Below are 22307 nucleotides of genomic sequence, written 5' to 3'. Positions count from 1 at the left end.
AGCTTTCAACATGCTTTACGGGAGTGTGAACTCACTTCCTCTTTGATGCGGTGATTTTCAGGTTTCCAGGCTTGTGAAAACGGAATGATTTCCAGAAATGAATGGTGTGGGGTGAGCCTGTTGTTCAAGTTACTGTTGTGTGTGACTGAGTGAATCTGGATGTGGTTCAAACAAAGAAACAGGGTGGATTCCAGGTGGGAGAGAGGCTGCCAGTGATTGGCTCAGGTGTTGTGAGTGGCAGTGAGGAGGTCGAATGCTGTGGAAGTGACTGTGACTGATTGCAGGTGTCTGTGAACTATGGCAGAGTGAGTGCTACAATAACATATCACAAGTGCCACATATTGCATATGGCATGATGCTGTGCAATTTCATAGAAATTTTGCTGTAAATACTGTGGGGTTTTTTTTCCTATAGAAGAAGGAAATATATATATATATATATATATATATATATATATACACTGTGTGCATTGTGCGCTGCTCTCTTTTTTACTTAAACTGTTCTATTTACTGCTGTTACACTGTAAATTTCACTGTAAAGGTTTAATCTATCTAACTAGCTAGCGAGTCCATGCATTTTTGATGTAATGATAGATGCCTGTTGCTGGTATGTATGAGCTCAAGGTGAACAAGGAAAGGGGTCAGAGAGTGTTTTTATGTATATTTCCCTGTGGTAGATCTTCCCTAAGTTCTCATGATGAGACCTAATGGTCTCTTTGTGGCAGTCAGGAAAGAAACCACAACAAAACAACAATACAGCACAGTGGGTAGAAGGTGTTGCATAGATACTTTCCACCATCACTAGGCCAGGTCTTCTATATGTCCTTTTAAAGTCAGTTCTCTGTCTCATATAGTTAAGTCTGACACATTTTTGCATCACCATACCTCTATTTTATTATTACTAATTTCACCAAGGACAAACTTTCTTCGCTGATGAAACACCTGACAAATACTGAGAGCCTCTTTACACAACACTCATTTGTACGCCACCGAAAAACGACCCACTGACTCCACTCTAATAGCTTTGCTTTTACCAGTAATACAGGAGACACTTTTTCCCTGCCTCGATTGTCAAGTGTGGCCATTGTGTGTGTCATTATGGCTGCTCTGTTTTATGGGCAGTAACGAGGAGATGGAGGAGCTATGGATTCATAGAGCGCTTAATGTTTGTGTTAATGACCAGTCACAGCTAGCCGAGCTGGAGAAGAGAGGGTGGGGAAAAAGGGAAAGAGACAGAGTGATGGATAAAAGAAAAAAGACAGAAATGGAGAGAAATCAAGGAGTAGGCGGGAGGGTGGGGTGGGTGGGGGGTAATATATTCAGGCTGATGTTCCCCTTCCTACAGCCTCAGCTCAGCGCCATCAAGCCATCAATACTCTGCCCTCATAAAGACCATTCATCACATTGATCTCTTGCCATTACCTTCAAAGACTAAAATAACACAGAGCAGCTCAGATGGCCAAAGTCTTCAGCATCCAGTACTGAGCTGGGGACAAGAGGAGCCCCAATCAGAGGAGGGAGGACGAACCTGTCAGGACTTGGATGTAACACCTATGGAAAATAACCAGCCAAATGGACTGGGCTAATGAGTCATTTTGGAGCAGGCATGGTGGAAGCAGGACAGGAGCAGACCTTTAGGAGTTCAGAAAATAGATTTTATACAGCAGAGACATTGATCTTTGTGGAATTCCTGGGTCAGTCATTTCCTCAGTTTTTACAAGTCTCCTTTTCTAAATAAGCGTTGCACAGCAGTAAACAACAAAGAACAATAACGAGCCCGTCTTCTTGTTTTGTCACATGAAAAATTGTAAAAAGCTGTTGGTATAATTTATCTACTCTTCAGTGCTCCTCTAATGTTTTGGGAAGCTAAACAAGAGTGTGCAAGAAGTGCCTTTATTTACCAATTTAGTTTCAGTTTTGATCAAGTTCCATTGTTCCTAAGCACTTTTTGATAGAAGGACACTAATGTTTGCAACAAAATGAAACTGAACAAGTATGAGCAATTCACCTTCTGTCCTGGTGAATGGTAACTTAGTCATAAAATCAGCCAAAACACATGGCAACAATAGGTCTCCGGTTGAAGCATAAACACATCAAGACACGATTACTTCTATCCCATCATTCGAGCTCAGTTAATTCATATGAGAAAGAAACTTGAATACAGCAACGTCTATTCAGCTGATCTTTAACCTCCAGTCTGCTGCCTGATCCTCAGTGGAGTCGCACTCACAAACGGCTTTTCAAATCTATCAGCACCAGCTAATACATGCTCAGACATACTGAACACAGATGGGTGATGAGCAGTTCAGAGCATTTCCACATTTAAAGCCCTTTAGCATAGAAAGGTCTACAAAAACGCCACTGCAAATAGTAAATGAGCGTCTGGCAACTGTTTCTTGAATGGCCGTCAAAACTCCCATTACTCAGTCTGGCGATGGGCTTTTTACAGCAGGACCCGAGGCAAGAAATGTATTAAATAGTAGACAGCAATGACCAAGTGGCACCACTCCAGCACCTCTGTGTTCCCCTCGACTTAGTCCCTGAATACGCTCTGCCAATGATGCAGTTTACAACAGATTTTTTGTGCCCTTTTCAGTTAAAGCACTCGACTTTTAGCTTACCCTTTGAAGTAATACAGTGAGCAGAAGAGGTTGTTTTGTAGATTAAACTTTTTCCTTAATGAAATCCGGGACCTGATTTGTGTTTTTATAGTATTTTCACCAATAGCTAAGAAGCTGTATTTAAATCTGCAACCCCGAGAGGAATGGTTTGGCACATTTGTGAGCGCAAGAGCCGTCCGTTCATCTATCATTGCAGGAGTAAAACATGTGGGCGGAGGCAAGTAGAAGATTGTTTTTCATACTACAGGCTTGGGATGGACATTTCAATAATGAGGCTATTTGTTATTCATGACAACGCAACATTGTACCGAGCCAGGGGAAGTATACCTTCGCAGTTAAAGAGCTCGCATTTGATAAAAAGGAGAGAAGAAAAGAAAAAGATACGGAATGTGTGCAGGTGAGATTCACATTGACAGATCTGTGAAGGCCAAGGTCTCAGAAGGACAGTGGATTATATGTGGACATGAAAAGCTGAAATAGGGATTATGCCCCTGCTGAAAGATGCTCTTCTCATTTTGCAAAGCTCATTGCTGACGGTAATCACAACCCTGATAGGCTCCTCTTTCAGAAGTGAGTTTCAAATGCCCCTCGGAGTTAATGAGGATATTTGCATTTCAACCTCTGGGTCTCTTCCTTGAAGTCGATAGAATAGACATGTCATTTAAACCAACAGCTTTGGTAATAACTCCAGCTAACAAACTTAGTGACACATGCTCATAGTCTTTCGTAAAATCACACATTCTGAAAGCTATTCCTCATCTGCCACCTCACGCGCACACACATGCACACACACAACTAGACTGCAGCCTCTAAAATATGCAGTGGCATGATTGCTATTATCATTTCTGATCAGCTGTGTTATTGAATGAATGCTGCTGTCAGGGCAGTTGCATGGGAATGATTATTTTGCGGGGCATCTGAGGCCTAGTTCCGCCTGGCTGAATGTGATGGATGGGGAGGAAATGGTGATGTCTGAAACACTCCCAGTCCTGCCAGATCCCAGCCACTCTATAATTACAGTCACACAGTTTGACTGAGCCCAAGTAGAACTCTGTCCGTCTGGTTGGCTGCAGCAAAATGAGTTTCGCTGAGGATCTGCTCCTTGACGACGCCCACACCCCGATCAATATGTTTATTTTACTGAGGTGTTAAGCAAAGTAAGTTCGTGTTACGTACAAACAAAAAACTATTCAAAAAACTATTCAAAGATGGTGACTTCCATGCAAAACTTTAGCTGTATGTGTTTTTAGTGTGTGAGAAAGGTGCAGTGTTGGCACGCTATGTGCAATTTGCTCCCAAATCCTTTTGACGTGCCTCACATCCTTAAAATGATGCACAAAACACAGCGTCACGTTGCACCGTTCAAATGAGCAACCCATATAGTCACACTCCTCCAATCAACTTGAATTATATCATAACCTGCATTTTCAATAATTATCTAGTTACTTTAAAGCTGCTGCCCTGTTTATAAGTTGAATTCATTAATACGACTTTCCAAGATATCCCACAGTTTTCAATGAAAATAACAGGCTAAAAAAATGAACATAAATTTGTTTTAGCCCACACATAAAGAACACCATTTAAATGTTAACTGCAGCCAATTTAATCTCATCATTTCATGATAATATATAAAATAATGAAGATCTAATAAAAAAGGCACATTTCAAAGAAATTGGTGGTTAGTAGAGCAGTCACAAGGTTGCTTGATGTGGCAAAACAGAGACAAGTGAGTTATACGTCAGTTTCTGTTTTAAATACAAGAAATGAAGATTTTACCTCAGAAAAAAATGTGAAATTCATTCCCTGATGATGTTTTTATGATCAAAAGTCTCAATGATGATAACGGCAGATTTATTCTACGAGACGTGTGGAATCAATATGCACATTTTCAGCTTGTAATTCTAAATGGCAGCCGGCTCTCAGTTTCACTATGGAAGCCAAAGAAAACAGTCATCTGCGCTGCTCTGTGAAAAAGTGTTAAAAGGATTAATTTTAAAATATGTGCTTTATTAAGACCTTTATGCAATTACCCACTTAGGAATGAATGAATAAGCCCAAAAATAAATCAGTGAAAGGTTTGGAAACCTTCATTAATTCAACGAGATGTCTAAAGGATAAAAAAAGAAGGTTAATGTAATCGTCTCTGAAACAGAAAACTGTTTCCCACAGACTTTTATCTCACGATGCACCTGGTAACGCCCACTCAGGTACCTTCAGAGGAGCCATGCAGCTGACACAGCCTCAGCGGGGCTTTGGGTTACCAGTAGCAACATTGCCTTGAGTTACCCTGTGCAAAAGGCTCAAGCTGTGTGTTTAGTGAAAATCTGACAGCCTCTGCAACCTTATGGATCTGTTGGGGAGGATAATGAGGAAGACGACTAAATAATTCATTATCACCGTGTATATATAGATTGCAACTGGAGGTGGACCCTAATGCATCAGCAGGCCTTTGTGGAGAGGAAAATGAAAAGTCTGAAAGCAGCGGCAACGGCGAGAGGGAGCCCATGCAATGTATGGAGGTTTTTTTTTTTTAAATAATTCAGAGTGGACAAGAGGTATAAAAAAGATGAACAAAGGCGAAATGTGAGAACACTGGGGGACAGGAGTGAAGGGGGAAATGCAAAAAGCAAGAGAAGGAGTGAAAGCTGTGGCACTCCTTAGGGGCCAGATGGCAAAGGCAAAGGCCATTTAGGGACAAGTCACAAACGTGTGCCGATAGAGTGCAGGAGAATGACAGGATATGAAGGCTTTGAGGTGCAAAAGGAACCTCTCCTGTCTGCATGAATGTGTGCATGTGTGTGTGTGTATAATAAAATAAAATAAAAACTCTGCAAAGCATGACACCTGACAGCCCTATCCTCTAGACACAAAGACACGGCAAGGAAGGCAAGAGGGATGGGAAGGTGGGAATGAGGTGGGTGGTTAGGTGCAGATAGAGCAAAAAAAAGGCATCCTGAGCTTTGAGAAAGACAACTTGGGAGTAAAGAAAAGCAGCAAAAAAAAAAGACGTGTGGGTAAAAAAGATGGAGGAGAAAAATGGAAGGATTTACTGCTTTTTCTGCCAACTCGGTAGGACTCTGCTGAAAGAGCAGGTTCTGCAGGTATCGGGGTAGACACACAATCACTCTCCCACACATAAGCCAGAGTCAGCCTCCAGCCACTCCTTCGCACTCCTCCAAATTCATACCAAATTAAGGATTGGCTCATTTCTCCTTTCCTTATTTTTTTGCCCTGGTTCTATTACTTTGTTCTTTTATTTATTCTTTGACAAAAAAAAAGAGAAAAAACTGTCCTTGGTTCCTAATTTATCCAAGAGAATTCGTACATGTGAAATATGGAGGGGGGAATCCACGGGAAGGAAATCAATAATTGAGGCAGCCACATGTTATTTCATTCCAAAAGGGAAAACAGCTAAAAGGTGAAAACTGAAGAAATTTCAGGGAGAAGTAGCGCAGAGTTTCAACCAAGACTGATTTAACTCGTAACTAAATTCTGTTTGTGCATGCTGGAATGCTCTGCTCTTCCTGTAAACGACATGCAGATGCTGTTGTCGTGACCAAGTTTCCTTTAAGATCTGGAATCTAATTAAGATCTTAAAGAACTTTGAGCAAATATTTAGAGCTAATATATGATACGGGAGAGGTTCTACAGTAAACACAGACAAACTAAATTACACAGACATACAAACAGACACAAGAGCTCAAACACACACAGGCAGAGAGCCAGGCATGCATTCTGATCTGAGCGATTCGTTGTCTTACCGTTCTAGTCTTCATGCTGTGCTGCGTCTGAGCTCAGAGTAAATTCAGCTGTCTGGCTACACACCTAGAGCACACTTAGCAATCATGGAGGTGAAATGAAACTGGTCTCCCACTGGTATGACAATGTTTGATATACTTGTATGTGTCTGCACGAACGCGCACGTGCATTCAATTTCTTATTTTAACGGTAACTCATTCCTGAAGACTTTATAGGGAGTGATGAGCGTGGATGTGTAAACATGTGCATATGCTCCCGTCTGGGTAAATTCACATGTGTGTGCAGCATATGAGTGTGTGTGCACATGAGCCTGTAATGAAGGCACGTCACTTCTCACCTACTCTGTCCACTGATGTGCAGCCGGCACTGTCGTTGTTTTTCTCTTCTCATTCCATTTCAGCTCGAGCTCTGCAGGTTCAGAGTTCACCTCCATCCCTCGCTCTCTCTCCCCGACTCGTCCTCACTCATCTCTATTTTTTTTCTCTCCACCTCTTGCTGACTCTTATCTGCATTCAATCAACCCCCTTTTCCTTCCTCTCTGCCTTTTGCTCTGTTTCATTTTCCTCACTTTACTTTTCCCTCCCGTGTTGCTTTTTGCCCTTTGAGCCGCTGCCTGTCTGTCTTTCAGGGTATGAATAATTGAGGAAATCAGATAACACTTTATATCCACAACAGAAATAGAATAGCTAAGACCCCAGCTTACACTGAATTGGCCAGTAATTGACTTCCTCCCCGTTTCCTTCCATGTTTTGAATAAGTACTGACAAAAAAATATTTACTCCCTGTTAGGTTAACATGTTGCATACTGAATGAGTATGTGGGCTTTTAACATAGACAATATAGACAGAAGTCCCCCTTTTTTTTCTCCTTTTTTGTAGCCTTTTGTAGCAAAAAGCAAACATCTTGAAACTAAATTATGTCTTACTTTACCATATGCTTCAAAGGGACAAACAAACTCAAAATGAGTTTTGTTTAATCATCAGCACATTTAGCTGATCTATCTATTAAATCAATTTTACTAAAGTAGCAGCACCAAACACAACCTAAAATCTCAGAAAATCCCAGGCTCTGTATCGTAGGATTCCTAATATTGATCCCTTTTCGGACATGGCCATGATCAGTTGGAGCTAATCTGACACATCTTTTTACTCTGCAAGCAGCATGTGCCCATGACATTGACTTGACCAATGTACCAATCCGTTTCACTTCATGCAACCGTCTGTGATATTAGTTTAATAATATACCACCAGCAAATCAGCCAATGAGCTCTTTCAAAGCTAAGCATATGCAGGCTACACCTGTTGGGCACCGATGGGCACATTACTTTAGTCTCTTATCAAAGGTCAAAGTCTTATCATAAAGTCTACATGCGTCTTTTATTGTTTTTTGTGGCCTTTTCTTTTGCGAAGAATTAATAGTAATGATAAAATTTTCATCTCCGCATGAAACTATTCCACCATAACAAGCTTCTCCAAGTTGCTATTTTGCAGAGATACAGTCACATCCTGTTTTCTGCACCTTACAAGACGATACTGATTGGTTTGAAGGAACACAAACATTACAGGGCTTCTATTTTCCTCTATAGTGGAATGACGCCTAAGTGTAGCCAGATCATTCTTTACTACAGAATGAGGTGGCTAAGTGACACTAAGAAAATGATAATGCAAACTGAAAAACATCCCAAATGGCATTGCTGTGGCTGTTTTCCTTGTTTGCATGGTCCTGCTAAAAATGAACTAAGCATGACAAGCTATAAGCTGATAGCACTTGTAAGGACTGTAAGCTGTTTTATCTCGACTGGCTTTAAGAGTTTCAACGTGGGAAGGAATGATACTCTTAAGTGACTCTAACATGGCTGAAGATACAACTTATTTTCTCCTTTGTGAATCCACTGCTCTGTGAACACCATGTGGCTATCTAAGTAAATACTGAGTGTCTCCACAGTTCATGTTTCCACTTTGTATGACGATCCTAAATTGCTAGTTTTATATATAACTGTTCCAAAGTCTGCTTCTATACTGTTTATTACTCCGTCAAGGAATGGCAGAGTTATGTGACGATCAGCGTATGTTTGTCTGTGAATCTATCCATCTGTCTGTCAGTGTGAAACATTACTCAAAAACAGACAAACAGATTTGGATGAAATTTTCAAGGAAGGTCAGAAATAACACAAGGACCAAGTGATTAGATTTTGGCAGAGATGCGGCTTATAGTCTGGATCCAGGGATTTGTTAAACATTGTAACTATGACAACTACATCACATGAATGCGATCCTACTACAAATCCACCACTGCGGATTTATCAGGATTTATCCGTTGTAAATCAAATCCCGGGGTGGGCCTGGGATCTTTCTGCATGGAGTTTGCATGTTCTCCCTGTGCATGCGTGGGTTTTCTCCGGGTACTCCGGCTTCCTCCCACAGTCCAAAAATATGCTGAGGTTAACTGATTATTCTAAATTGCTCGTAGGTGTGTAAGTGTGATTGTTTGTCTGTATATGTAGCCCTGCGACAGACTGGCGACCTGTCCAGGGTGTCCCCTGCCTTCGCCCAAGTCAGCTGGGATAGGCTCCAGCACCCCCCACGACCCTAATGAGGATAAAGCGGTGTATAGAGAATGGATGGATGGATGGATTCGGTATCCGTGCATAACGCACACATGCAAAACACACGCCTGTGCTCAGCGCAAGATCATTTTGATTTTGGGTACATCTATATTAATTAGCCACATTCTATGTTGCTGTGATTTTTGATCATCAATAACTAATAAAAAAATGCTGCATTTCTGACAATGTCACATGGGGGAATGAACAGCCTTGGCGGAGTACTGCACTCTCTGAGTGCTTTTCTAGTTTATTTTGTATTCGTTTTACATCGTCTGTTACAGAGACAAGCTACCTTGAGAAAAAAGAAAGCAAAGACACCAAAGACACAGAGAGGAAGCAGTCAAGCTGGAGTGCATGCAGTGTTTAGCACTGTGCTTGCAGATTCACCACACAGCTGGTCAGATTTCATAAAGCCTTGACTGGGGTAGGTTTGCCGGGTAATAACGATAAATCCTATTCGACTGAGGGCAGAGGGCACGCAACTCACTTTGACTTCTTGAGGTGCAAAGTGACATTATGTTATAAACTACTAAAATACTGACATATAGCTCCTTCAAGTTGTACTTTAAGCCCAACCTTGGAATTGATCATTGTGGTTACAGGGATAAGGATGTTCAGTACAAGTACAGATCTTATTTGTTCCTACTCTCGGTGCTGCCAGTGTTACTTTTCAGTGATTTTTTTTCTCCCTATCTCTCTCTGACTCTTGCTATCTACATTCAATCAGCCCATCTTTCCATCCTCTTTGCCTTTTGCTCTTTTTCATTTTCCTCACTTTACCTTTCCCTCCTGTGTTCCCTTTATTCCCGTTGAGCCACTGCCTGTCTATCTTTCAGGGTATGAATAATTGAGGTGTATTGAATCTGGTCAGCAGATGGTGAAATGGCTGTTATGGATCTATCCTTGCTCTTTAGGAATCGCTGAGTGTATGCTGACCAGTTAAGGTCCACAGGAGCTCTGCTGAAGCACAGGACACAGTGGGGGAGCTTAGCATGGCACGCCCCGACAAGGCCTCTCCTCTATCAGCACCTGCACTTGCACACACTCAAATATCCAGGTGCAGACATACAACAACACTCTCAACCACTTGAATTTATGCCTGAGCACACACAGGCCCACATGTGGAAATAGAAGCGAGAGTAAATACAAACAAACATGTCACGATGAGATCTATTCTGTCTCCATCCCTTCTTTTGCACCTGCTACAACCAAAGGACAGGGGGATTTCCAAAATCCCCTCTTAATCTTTCTGCTTCCGTCTCGTAACCTTTTGCTAAGGTGGTCCTCAGAGTTCTGTGCTTTCTGCAACTTTAGAAAACACATGCGAATAGACAACGCACAAGCAAATTGAGAAAACATCTTCTCCAGTACATAACACAGAAACAAGCTGCAAATACAGCAAACACTGCCCAATACATAATTATACTAAAAATACAAGAAACACAACCAAATACAAAACTTGACTGCAAATACAGGAAACTCGGTCAAATACAGAAACATGCTGCAGATACAGAAAACAATAGCCACTGCAGAATTGCACTGCAAATTCAGAAAATCCAAATCCAAATCCAGAAATCAGTTGCAAATATGGGTAACACAACAAGACAAAGAAATGCTGCAAATAGCCCAGACTAGAACAAAAATGTTTCCGAGGAGCACTGAAAAGTGACGGACACGGCTGGGACACGATGCCACGATGACTCATCTGTCAGTGATTTAGGGAAATGAGCTAACATGTAAGTGTTCTTTTGTTTGAAAATCCTGATGGCATGATTCAGATATCTGCTGTTAATATTAAACCAAAAAAAAAGCCCAGATTATTTATAGCTCAGTTATCCACAGCAGTTAGATAACTTAAAAATGGATACTTGCATAAGATTGCCTCGGTTATTTAAATGTTAACTTGTAAACAAATTAAGTAAAGCATGGCTAATTTTCTTAGTCCTGTGCTCCCAGCTAATTGATTTTAACCGAATGCATGTTTTGGAAACAACTAACAAGGTAAAAGACAGATAACAGAGAATATTTTATTGAATTTGTTCGGATTTTTTTAAATTGGGAGGATAATAATAGGGAAAATGCAAAAACAGAGTAAATGGTGTACTACATATGCAGTGATATAAGCTTATTTTCATATTTAGCTATGTTCTCTGCATTTTTCTTCACATCAGATTGGTTCAGGTATTTTTTGTGCTCGTGTTTGTCCATTTGCATTCGTTTTCTCAAGTTACCACTGTACCGTCCTTTTTCCTGTTCGCCGTCTCTCCCAGCATTTATCCCTCACACCCCTCTGTCTCTCTGCTCACTTGGCCAGCTCTTTATCCCTCTCCTCCCCAAGCTCCTTACCACCAAACCAACCTGCCCTGTTTCTCCACGCTTGACAGCACCCACAGCCTCTGTCAGTTCTGCCACCCGCTGACCACATAACCCCCTCCGGCAACTCCTACCCCCTCCCGCCCCTCAAGGCTCTCCCCTTGAAGCCTGGACTGTGTGTGTGTGTGACCTCTCAGAGTCATATGAGTTAACCCAAACCTTGCATCCACACACACACACACACACACACATCCGCAGCTGTATGTTGCAGGGCTACAGCATTGCCCTTTTTCTGGGTCCGTTCACACACAATTGATCCTTTACCCGCTCTCTCACTCCAGCCTCTTCTAATCCCTCCCGAACCCCCCGCCTTCCTGATCCCACAACCCCCTCCGGCCCCTCAAACATCACCACCACTTTCCTCTTTCCTGCTCCTCTCATCTCCCACTCGCCCCTAATCTCATCCTCCCCCTTTCCAAATGAAAGCATTTTTGCATTTCTGCTTTCCCTTTTATCACGATCATTCAAGAATGATGCAGAAAAGATAAAGAAACTCTGGTTTCGCTCTCTCTTTTTATGTTGAAAATCCCTTGGTGCGAGTGTCTACTGGGCACGATTCATCTCTTTTTTTAATTGTTTTTCAGCCGACTTCACTTTTGTCTTCTGAGAACTCATCCTGTTTTGGCACCGTCGAAGTCTCAAGATAAAACAGCGAGTTTAATTTAATATCACCGCTTTCAACATCAGGGACAGGTGAAAATCTAATTGAAATTGCAGAATAAAGACGAATCCATGAGAATATTTGCCAGAACACTATTTTATTGTTGTAAGACTGTGCGTTTGTGGGTTCTATATTTCACTGCACATTTCCCTGCAGTAGCATCGTTCTACAGATCAGTTAACATTTTGAGCCTCACAGTACCTCTACAAACCTCTTCTGATTCTTGTTTCCAGTTGCTTCTGCTGTTCTGTATTTCCCATCCTTTCCTCATAAAATTCCCTCCCCGAATGTTTGTGGTACTGCACCCAAACGTGCCGTCTTTCTTATTGTCTACTCTGCGCAGTGTCTATGTTTACATCATGAGCACAGGAAAACCAGATTACTGTGAGAAATCAAGCAGGAAATTAGATAACACTATATAACAACAACAAAAGTAGGATAGCTAAAACCCCGGCTTATTGAATTGTTCGGTAATCCGATTTCCTCCCTGCTCCTTACCATGTCGTGAATCGGTACTGACAAATTTTATTGAATAGTAAGTTACGTAGGGAATCAGCTCAGCTTTTGGACGGTTAACACAGAGAATAGGCTCTGAAGTACTCTTTGATCACAGCGTTACGGTTTTCTGTCATGCACATGTAAAAAGTTTGAGCATTACAGTGCAAATTAAATATTTTAGAGTAAAAAGACAGACATTCAATCCATTAAAATAGAGATTATTTAAATGACAATGCATCCCGGTTCTCACCTTTTTGATCTGTTGCCCTCTGGGAAGGCGCTACAGATGCATTAAAGCGAGGACAAACAGACTAAAAAACAGCCTCTTTCCGAGAGCCATCACCACCCTGAACTCTCACCTGTCCCATGTCGAACACGCAGGCAACAATATAATGTAAAATGTGCAATATACACCACTACCTCATTCATTTTGCTATTTATATTCACTGTTATCTATAATGTATATTTGTAAATAAACTGTTTTGCACTCTTTCTTAAGATTTTCTTGCACTGAAAAGGAGAAGCTTTCCAATTTCGTTATACACTGTATAATGACAATAAAGCATATTGTCTTGTATTCTATTTTATTCACTGTGACCTTTGATCTAATTAACTTTGAAATGATTGCCTGTGGTACGTGGAAAAAGTTCCTGACTTCACATTAAGATTGTAGTAGTTCATAGGGGTGTTTGGCATACACTAGTCCTAAAACTGATATTTCGAGGAATGTGCAAGCTGGAAGTGCTTTGATATCTTTCGTGTTTACCAGCTTTGTAAGCATCAGTTAGCTAAATTTGAAAATTGTCAGTCAGCTGCAGAGAGGAGCTGATGGCTGCTGGCTGTTAACTAAAGACTTGAAGAGTGTGAGAATTATCAGGCTCTGGAATTGTCATCATCATGTCCATTTCTAAAAAAAAAAATTGTTGGCTTACAAATTTGAATGAGTCAGCTGAGGCCTAATTAGTTAATAAGTTCAAAGCCTTTACAAATACAAAGTTATACCCAACTCATACTGCTGCCTGCTCAGGCGTCCTTGGCCGCATGTTCAATGCAACTTGTACAGATATAGTTTAGCATCATTTTTCAACATGCAGGTAGTAATCGACCTATAAAAATGTGTGAACACCACATGTAGACACACGTTTTCTACTGCTGCTCCTTTTCAGGCAGCAAGACGTTTGCCTTTGAAAACCTGTTTAATTATATAAAATGGTGCATTTTAATATAAACCATGATCATAAAAGAATGAAAATGAGAGCAAACAACAACTGAAAGAGCCTTTTAAACGGCAAAATAAAACTAAATCGATAAAAAATAAATAAAAATAACAGCAGCCAGAAAAGGGAGACAAACCTCCACCGCAACCTCCCCTTCAACCTCCTTGCGAGGCTCATTTAAACTGGAAAAACCTCCTTTACGTCTACTGGAATCGAATATTGATGCAGGTTGCAATGACACCAAAGGACATCTCATGCGTATCTCTGAGACTCCAGCGACTTTGATAAAACTGCAGTATCTGTGAATAAGTATGGGCTGAAACTTCTTCACGTCCCACAATTACTGTTTAATGTATTTCTGCTTCTTTAAGGTCATGAAATATAAAGCAACATTGCATTAATATTTGACGAAGGACTCATAATTTAATGCACGTCTGCTGCAGGCTTGTATTTACTCACTTTCACAACACATTTAGAAATCTTCCTTCCTCGCCAAAACACACAAAGTGTCCAAACTTTGGCACACAAGTTTACATAACCATGAAATTGTTTTTCTCCAGGACAAATCTAGTTGGACTAACAAATTTTCTTTTAATCTCTTAACCTGATAAAGATAAGTGGGTTTATCATGAAAATTAAGTTTCACAAACCAGCTTACTGTTGAAAGCTGAGAATAATTACATTACTTATGCATGCATGGAAATGCACTTCAGCGAGGAAACAATGTGTGTGTATGTGTGCGTGGGTGGGCGTGTGTGTGTCATTGTCGCTCATGTCTGCTCTGTCACATCGCTGCATGGCAAGGTCGGGGGGCATTAGCCTTTCTGAGGCTCCATATTTTATTTATCATAGATGTACTAAGTGTGTGCATAAGAGAATGGCAGAGTGAGAGAGGAACTGAAAGAGAGGGCTGACACACCAGGGTGAAGAGGAGACAGAAAGAGCAGAAAACACATGAAGGACGGGGCAAGCCTGCAGTAAAAGAATATATGCAATTGAAATAAAGCAATAGAAAATAAAATTAAAAAAAAAAAACGACCTGGAGCAGGAATGGACATTATGAACGAATATTGCATTATTGTTTTCTGCACACATTTGTTTGCCTTCTGAGCTCTCTTTCTTCCCAGCAGATGCAAGCGTGCATTCGCATACTGCCACTCCATTATATGTTCTCATGGCTAACCCTGATGTCCTCATGTTTACATCACTGGAACTAATGACACTGCTACTGCAATCCTTCAAAATTAACCCTTCAGCTCAACCAAACACACGAGCAGATACACAAATACTCTAATTATGGACTCTTGAAGGAGAATTTACCAAAGAAAATTAATGAGATGTATCAAATAGCACAGGGACAACACTAGTGTGTGTGTGCTTTTTCTCTTGTTGTGGGTGTCAGGTTCACTAAGAGAGGCAAACTGACCACTCGGCTGCTGGATATACACACCAGTGTGAATCATTAATAAAATCAGTGTATCTATTCAGTATGAACTGTACATTCCGTATCTTTCCGTTGCAGTCTGAATCATAAGATTGATATTTGCAGTGTTTATCTTCAGCTGTGACCTGCAGCTGCTATGATACGCTCCGATGGAATAAATATGTCGAATGAATCAGACTCCTGATTAAATACCGGCGCTGCAAATTAACTACACCATACACAAATTGGTGCACCTGCAGTTCTTAGAGGTGATGGTTGCACATTTGGAATTCATTTGATATTGACTAGGTGGCCGCATTACATCTGTAGCCCTCACGCCACAGAGATCCATTTAAAAACCTGCTGGGTTTGGTGTAATTGTGTGAGATAATGTGTATGAGAGCGTGTACTTTCCCACAATCACGCTCCATCTCTCACACTCAAGGTCAAGGCAACTGCATAGCGGACTAAGTTCTACCAGTGAGTGCTATGACTGTATTCTCCCTACAGCAGGTCTTTTCCTGCCTGAACCTTTACAACAGCAGTAGCTTAAGAAACTATGCTCAACACAGTCAAGAGGCTCTGTGTGCCTGGAGGCTTGCTGAACTGAAAAGACTTTCAATGGAAATAGCACTGTAGATGTCTCTACTCAATAGGCCTCACTGGATATTTCCTCTTCTCAGAGAAAAAGACATGACAACATGAAACCGATCCATGCAACAACAACCAACATTTTTTCTTATCCCATTGCAAAAAAAGTGTGTTTTTTTCCTCCATTGCACGTTACATAAGAGGGTTGAAATGTTGTCATGTGTTGACCCCAACTGAGCCTCTGAAATAACAAAAAAATAAATCATTCACAGCTCGCAGGGTGAAAAGCACAAAGTGTACGATCAACATGCCTCGTCCCGAAAGAGGAACAGAAACACTCAGAATATCAGGAATTGGTACAAAAAAGTTGTGCAGCAAGCACTGTGATGGCAAAACCAAAAGGCCAGTAAATGAACCCTGTTTTGTTTTGAACCAAATTGAAATTTGTCAAGTCACTACATGATTAATTATCCTGTTGGATCAAAAATCCTTCTTGCTCACAGCAGAGCTGGTTGATGTGAGGTACTGCCCGATTCAGGTATTTAGACTCAAAAGGTCACATAAACATGTCAAACATAAATTAAATGTATCAGAAAATACTGATGAAATAAAGGTTGTAGTTGTCCTATTTTCGCCTATTTTGCATTCCAATAGTTTTTGAAAAATCACTTTCAAAATGTAGGTCTATCAACTATTGGCCAGCTGTGACCTGAGACTACGCTCTAATTGGCTGATTCAGATTTTACCTGAGACACAGCTCTCATTGGACACCTGGTCATGGCCTGTAAACATTTCCACTGTTGAAACAGCTTCTCTCCTCCACATCTGCAATCGCTTTTGTGTCCTTACCAGCCCCCACATACAGTCCTGGGGCCTCATTTATAAAACATTGTGTAGGATCCATACTAAAAGTTTGCGTACGCCGAAAATCTGAAATGGGCGTATGTCCTTCCCCCCTGATTTATAAAACTGTGCGGAAGCACAGCTGCACGCAATTTCTTGATAAATCATACACCAGCTGGAAGACTGCACAGGTGGATCCACCTCACATTCCGCCCACAACACACCCACATTTTACCATGAACGGTCAATGCAAAGTAACTCATGAATGTATCTGTATATAAATAAGCTGCTGATCCACAGCATTTTACGCAGCGCCGGCCTGCAGTCTTTTCACTGCTGTGCGTCAGGATGAATGAATCATGTGTTGACCCAGGCCACCCTGCCACTGAATTTGTTATGATCATGTCCGATGTACAAATAATTTGTACATTGATTGAATGTACATTTTTTCGGTTCACATAGACAAATTCATTTTCACTCGGAGCCCTTACAGCAACATGAGTGCAGTCAGTTACACCGATTACATTTGGGAAACTGGACATCGCTGCAAATTGCCGTTTAATGTTGGCCTGTTCACCCACAGTGTAAGGAAACCTGATGTATTGACTGGTCATGTTTATAATGTCATCCAAAACAGCTTGCATTATTGCGCTGAGGGATGGTTGTGATATCCCAGACCTAAAGGACATCATTTAACTGTATATCAGACCCAGATAGGATTTAGACAACAAATGTAACCTCATATATTCTTCATATAAAACACATATGTGCACAGCGTACGCCACTTTCTACGCAAAGGTTGTGATTTACGCCACTTTCTAGCCCTGTTTTGTGCGTACGCAAGCATCAAGAATCAAGGTTGGCGCACTGGTGCGCACATTCTCACGCCAATTTTGTTTTTATAAATCACAACCTTTGCGTAGAAAGTGGCATACGCCACTTTCTAGCCCTGTTTTGTGCGTACGCAAGCTTTATAAATGAGGCCCCTGGGCTGTGAGCAAAGTTTGGCTTAGTGGCCAAACTGCATTACTACAATTTTTAAATTCATCACATGACGCACACCCACCCAAACAGCATTTTTTCCACACAGATTCTTGATTCCTGCTCCTTTTCAGTAATTACAAAAGAAGCAGATAAATAGTGAATATATATTTTTTAAGGGTTGCAATCCCTTTACAATGATTTTCAAAATTTTGTTAATTTGGTCCAATAACATTTGGTAAGTCTGGAAGAGTCATAGAATTGCTTCATTTAGGTACATTAATGAGCGTGGAGAACCAATAGGAACTCAGGCACCTCAGTCAGTGGAAGTCATGCATGACAGGGATGCTAATGTGCAATGTGTTTTGGTATCAAACCTGCCAAAACAAGCAAAACATCCAGCTACCTCAAAGAGGAAGCTTGGAAAATTTTCTGGAGATGTCATCTTGTAATCCAGTATCCATCTCTCCTTGATACTTTCCTGACACTCATTCCTCTCAGCATCTTTTTAGCTCTGCTGTAGTTTCCTATTTTTTCCTTTCTCTATTTGCAGCTTCTGCAGGTATCTCTGGCTCTGGAGCTGCCTGTCTCGACCTGCAGTTACTGGCTGACCAACCTCCTCAAGCGTTTACCGTCAGCTGTGTCTCAATACTGATCTTGTCTTTCACTATTCCAAGTGACTGGCACAGTTCTGGTGGAGGTTTCTGCATGTTAAAATATTTTTCCTCCCCACTGTTGCCAAGTGTTTGTGAAGGGGGAAGAGTTGGGTTTCTCTATCTAATATTGTGAGAGACTAATTTTTTTGGTCTTTTTGCCTTCATCATATGGGGCAGTGGAGAGAGAGAGACAGGAAACGTGGGTAGAAGAGTGGGGAAATGACAAGCAGTAAATGGCCATGGGCTGGATTCAAACCCATGACGGTTTTGTCAGGGATTATAGCCCCTGTTTATGGGTCCCCGCTCAGCCAGCTGAGCTATCTGGTGCCCCATATTGTGAGATCTTGACCTCACTGTGAAAAGTACCCTGCAATGACCTATGTGAGGATTGAGTGTTGTACAAATACAACTGAATGGGATTGAACTGATGTTAAAGGAGAGGCCAGTTTAAATGCAACTGATGTAAATTTGGTTTCTGTTTTACAAAACTAATAGTGTTGTCAGTTTCCTCAAAACTGAAATTCACTAATAGGTGGTACCTTCGAGGCTTCAGCAGTACTGAATAAGAAAAGTACTCAGAGAGTGCAGTACTCTACCAAGGCTGCTCAGTCATTGTACGATTTCCGACAGATAAGTCCGTAGTGGTCAATTTCAGTGACACCGTACCACTATCAATGACACAGAAACCTTGAACAAATCCATGGATCCAGACTATAAGCTCCATCACTGCCAACATCTAATCACTTGGTCCTTGTGTCAATTCTGACCTTCCCTGAAAATTTCATCCAAATCCGTTATTCCGTTTTTGTGTAATGTTGCACACAGACAGAACGACAGACTAACAGACAGAAGGACAAACGTATGCGGATCGCTACATAACTCCGCTGGGTTCCTTGGTGGAGCAATTAAGCAGTATTGGTGGTGTTTCAGCAGGCCCTGCTGGCGATTTCTGATTATATCATAAGTCAAATGCCTTTTTACAGTTTCAGCCAGTGTTGTGTTCCAATATTACTGATGATTTTCAGTGCCTCACCCCAGTTCCTAAATAATGTTTAGCACCAGCTGCTACAGTTGAAATTAAAATCAATATAGCAATTTGAACAGACGCCATTTTTGTCGTTTTGGGCTGATCTGTAAAATAATCAGTGGCCACTGAGATGTTTAAACAAACATCCAATGTTTAGTTTTTGTTGCTTTTTTTCAGTGAGGGCACTATCTGCCCACTAGCTATGTATGTTACAGTTTATTCACGCTGTCCTCTCATACAGAGGCAGCAAACACCTCTTCCCCCCCACAGCATATCGCTTGTGACAGTAAAAAAATAGGTTTTCCTTAGTATGACAGATGGATTATTTTACTGGGTGAGAGTATCAATATAACTTTGTTTTTTTAAAGAATGCTTATTTATACCGGCAATAAAAGCTGTCACCATGCACGGTTCAAGCTCAGAGATCCTGAAGACGTCATGCAAAACACACACCTGCAACCAGACAAACACACAAAGCCCACATTAGATTGTTCCAGATTCTAGCTTGTTTTAGTTAGCACTCCTTAGGGGAGAGGAAGAAAAAAAAAACTGTGGGCTGCCACACTCTCCAGTGTTTAAACAGTCTAAGCTCTGTTCAGTAGCAATAAAGGCTCCCTTTACACGTGTGTAAAATGCCTCATAAAGACCCAAAGACCCAGAAAATGCAGGAAACAGTCATTGTCTATCCTGGTTAGCTCCTGTAAGATTCATATCAGTGCGGGGCTATGGAGCTTTTCATTGAATTACTGAATTACCGCACAAAGAACAAGGTCTTAAAACACTCCTTGGGTCCATTAGTGTAATAGGGCAATAATACTTCAGATACTGTGTTTCGTTACAAAGAAAAAAGGAAACGAAAAGAAAAAAAGTGGAATACTGTTCCCACTATGATGACTTGGCACTTTCCTCTATTTCGACTCCTTTCATGTGTATGGGAATACCTGAAAGTTGAAAATAGTTTCCTTTAAATCTGAAAGGCCCAGAGCCTTTCCATCCTCTTAGCTCCTCCTCCCCCGTTTCATCCTAATACCTCCACTTCCCTGCATAAATGTATCATTACAGTATCATTATGTCTATGGTATCCCCCTAGCCTCCATTTACAGGGACTTAGATACTGTGTTCTGGGGCTTACGTGGACCCATTATGTTATTAAGTCATTATGAACCGGGACACAGAGAAAATAATACCCATAATGGGAGCTACATTGGCCACTACTTAAGTCTATACTCCCGGCCTGCCTGCTTTCCTGCCTATTTGTCTGTCTGCCTGTGGATCTGTCCGTGTGCTGTGTCATGTTACGCATCACCCTACCAAGCTGTGTTCCTCCAAACAGAAACAGTTTGATTTAAAACTTCAAAAAATGTCTCTTTTTTTTCCAAATTCAGCGTGTGTGTATGTGTTGGTAACAATCGACTCACCCCAGAATTAGGATATGCTGTCCAGCCCAGTTCGGCTGTGGCCACCCGAGTGTCCATCACAGTCTCTGCAGCAAAGCAAGAAGAACAAAAAAACAGAGAGAAACACAGTGGTTAGCCTGGAAAAAGCTATTTTGAGTATCATTCCACAGACCAGAATTGTATTCAAGCCCCAGTGATCACTTGACACCATCATCGATGAGCAGAAAGGAGATGAATCCCCACAGTGTTTCATCCATCTCTGCAACACTACTGTTAAGACAAGAGACAGAGGAAAAAAAAGGAAAAAGATCTTTGGCACTTTGCAGGAAGGAATGTCTGAGAGTCTCTGTCATGCTGTTAAACATGGAGCTTTGTATTGTGTTCTCTCTGTGTGAGCGTGAAACTACAGTATGTATATCCTGCCTTTGTTTGCGGTTGCATGTGAGCATGTATTGGCATGATATGCAGTCATTTGTCGAAAAATGAGTGGATATTTTTGTATTTGTCTATCTTTGTATGAGCATGCACATTGTTTACCCAAAGATAGTGGCTCCTGAAATAGAAAAGGACACCTCCAAGGTGACGCCACTCCTAATGGGGATTTTCCCTGAAAACTACTAAGGCGGAGATGCGGTTTTTGTGTCAGCTCTTCTCAACCCACACTTAATAAATGGGGAAATATGTTGTGTTTCACTGTGATGTTATGAACAAATCCTGAAGATGCACTTGAAACTACTTTTGGGCACACTAGCTGCAAACTAAACTGAGGCAATAAAACACTATAACCTCAGAAGGGAAAATAAAATAGAGAAGAGTTCAGAGAAGATTTGGATTTATCTTCGTTTCTTTGGACCTCTATTACACAAGGTGTCATATCTGGCCACATATCTATGAAATATAAGAACTCAAAGATTACCCATTCTCCCTTGGTCTGTCCCCTCTTGTTATTCTCAGTGACATAGCGTAGACAAATAAGTCTGGCAGCTTACCCAAGAAGTTTGCCAGCCCTGTTTTGATTAATATCTGCCTTGTTGGCACACTGAAATCCAGAAACCTGATATTTAGCTCAAGGAAAGAAGAGAGAAATATGGCAGTTATCACCATCCACCGCTCTCTCCTGCCTCTCTCTCATACAGATTTATAGAGTGACGGAGTGAGTGGCATGTTGGCCTTAGCAGTGTAATGATAGATTCATAATTTCCCCTGTAACAGACAGTTTATTCTCTGCCCTAAACTGTTTATCTCACAGAGTGTGAATCAATGCATATCTCACTTTTTTTTTTTGTGATGTCTCCTGCCACAACATGCCCTCAATTGTGTTTGCTGTGCCCAAACAGATTAAAAAAACGAGGAGACAGAAGGATGAATAGTATGCCTGGGTGATGATCTGTAGTAGATAAGCGCGGCGTGAGGGGAATATTCAGAGGAACTGCACTTGCTGTGTCTTTGGCTTGGACGTCTTCCACTTTCACAGCAAACAGTTGGCTTGCACAACCCACATGTGTTGCTGATAAGGAAGAAATCTCACTCTGATTAAATGCAAAGATACAACGCTGCCCTCTTTCAAGATTTCAAGACGAGGTTCCAGCTCCCAGCAGCCTCCCTTTTACCTACTCCTACAGAAGAAGCGGGCATGCACCCGCAGCTGTTGCCGAT

General features: G+C 41.3%; 1 protein-coding gene across 2 annotated transcripts in view; it reads right to left on the bottom strand.

Annotated features, from left to right (window-relative positions):
• LOC110951754 (ephrin type-B receptor 1-B) overlaps positions 1-22307 on the bottom strand; it is a 162967-nt gene that overhangs the window by 95485 nt on the left and 45175 nt on the right. For both annotated transcript variants that reach the window (XM_022194981.2, XM_022194982.2), the window contains exon 2: positions 20673-20737. In XM_022194981.2, coding sequence (XP_022050673.2) covers positions 20673-20737 — 65 coding nt within the window. The remainder of the gene's footprint in view (positions 1-20672; positions 20738-22307) is intronic.

The sequence above is a fragment of the Acanthochromis polyacanthus genome, chromosome 9, assembly GCF_021347895.1.
Source record: "Acanthochromis polyacanthus isolate Apoly-LR-REF ecotype Palm Island chromosome 9, KAUST_Apoly_ChrSc, whole genome shotgun sequence".
Lineage (NCBI taxonomy): Eukaryota > Metazoa > Chordata > Actinopteri > Pomacentridae > Acanthochromis > Acanthochromis polyacanthus.
Note: the sequence above shows the minus strand (reverse complement) of the source record. Positions and strands in the feature narration are given on the sequence as shown.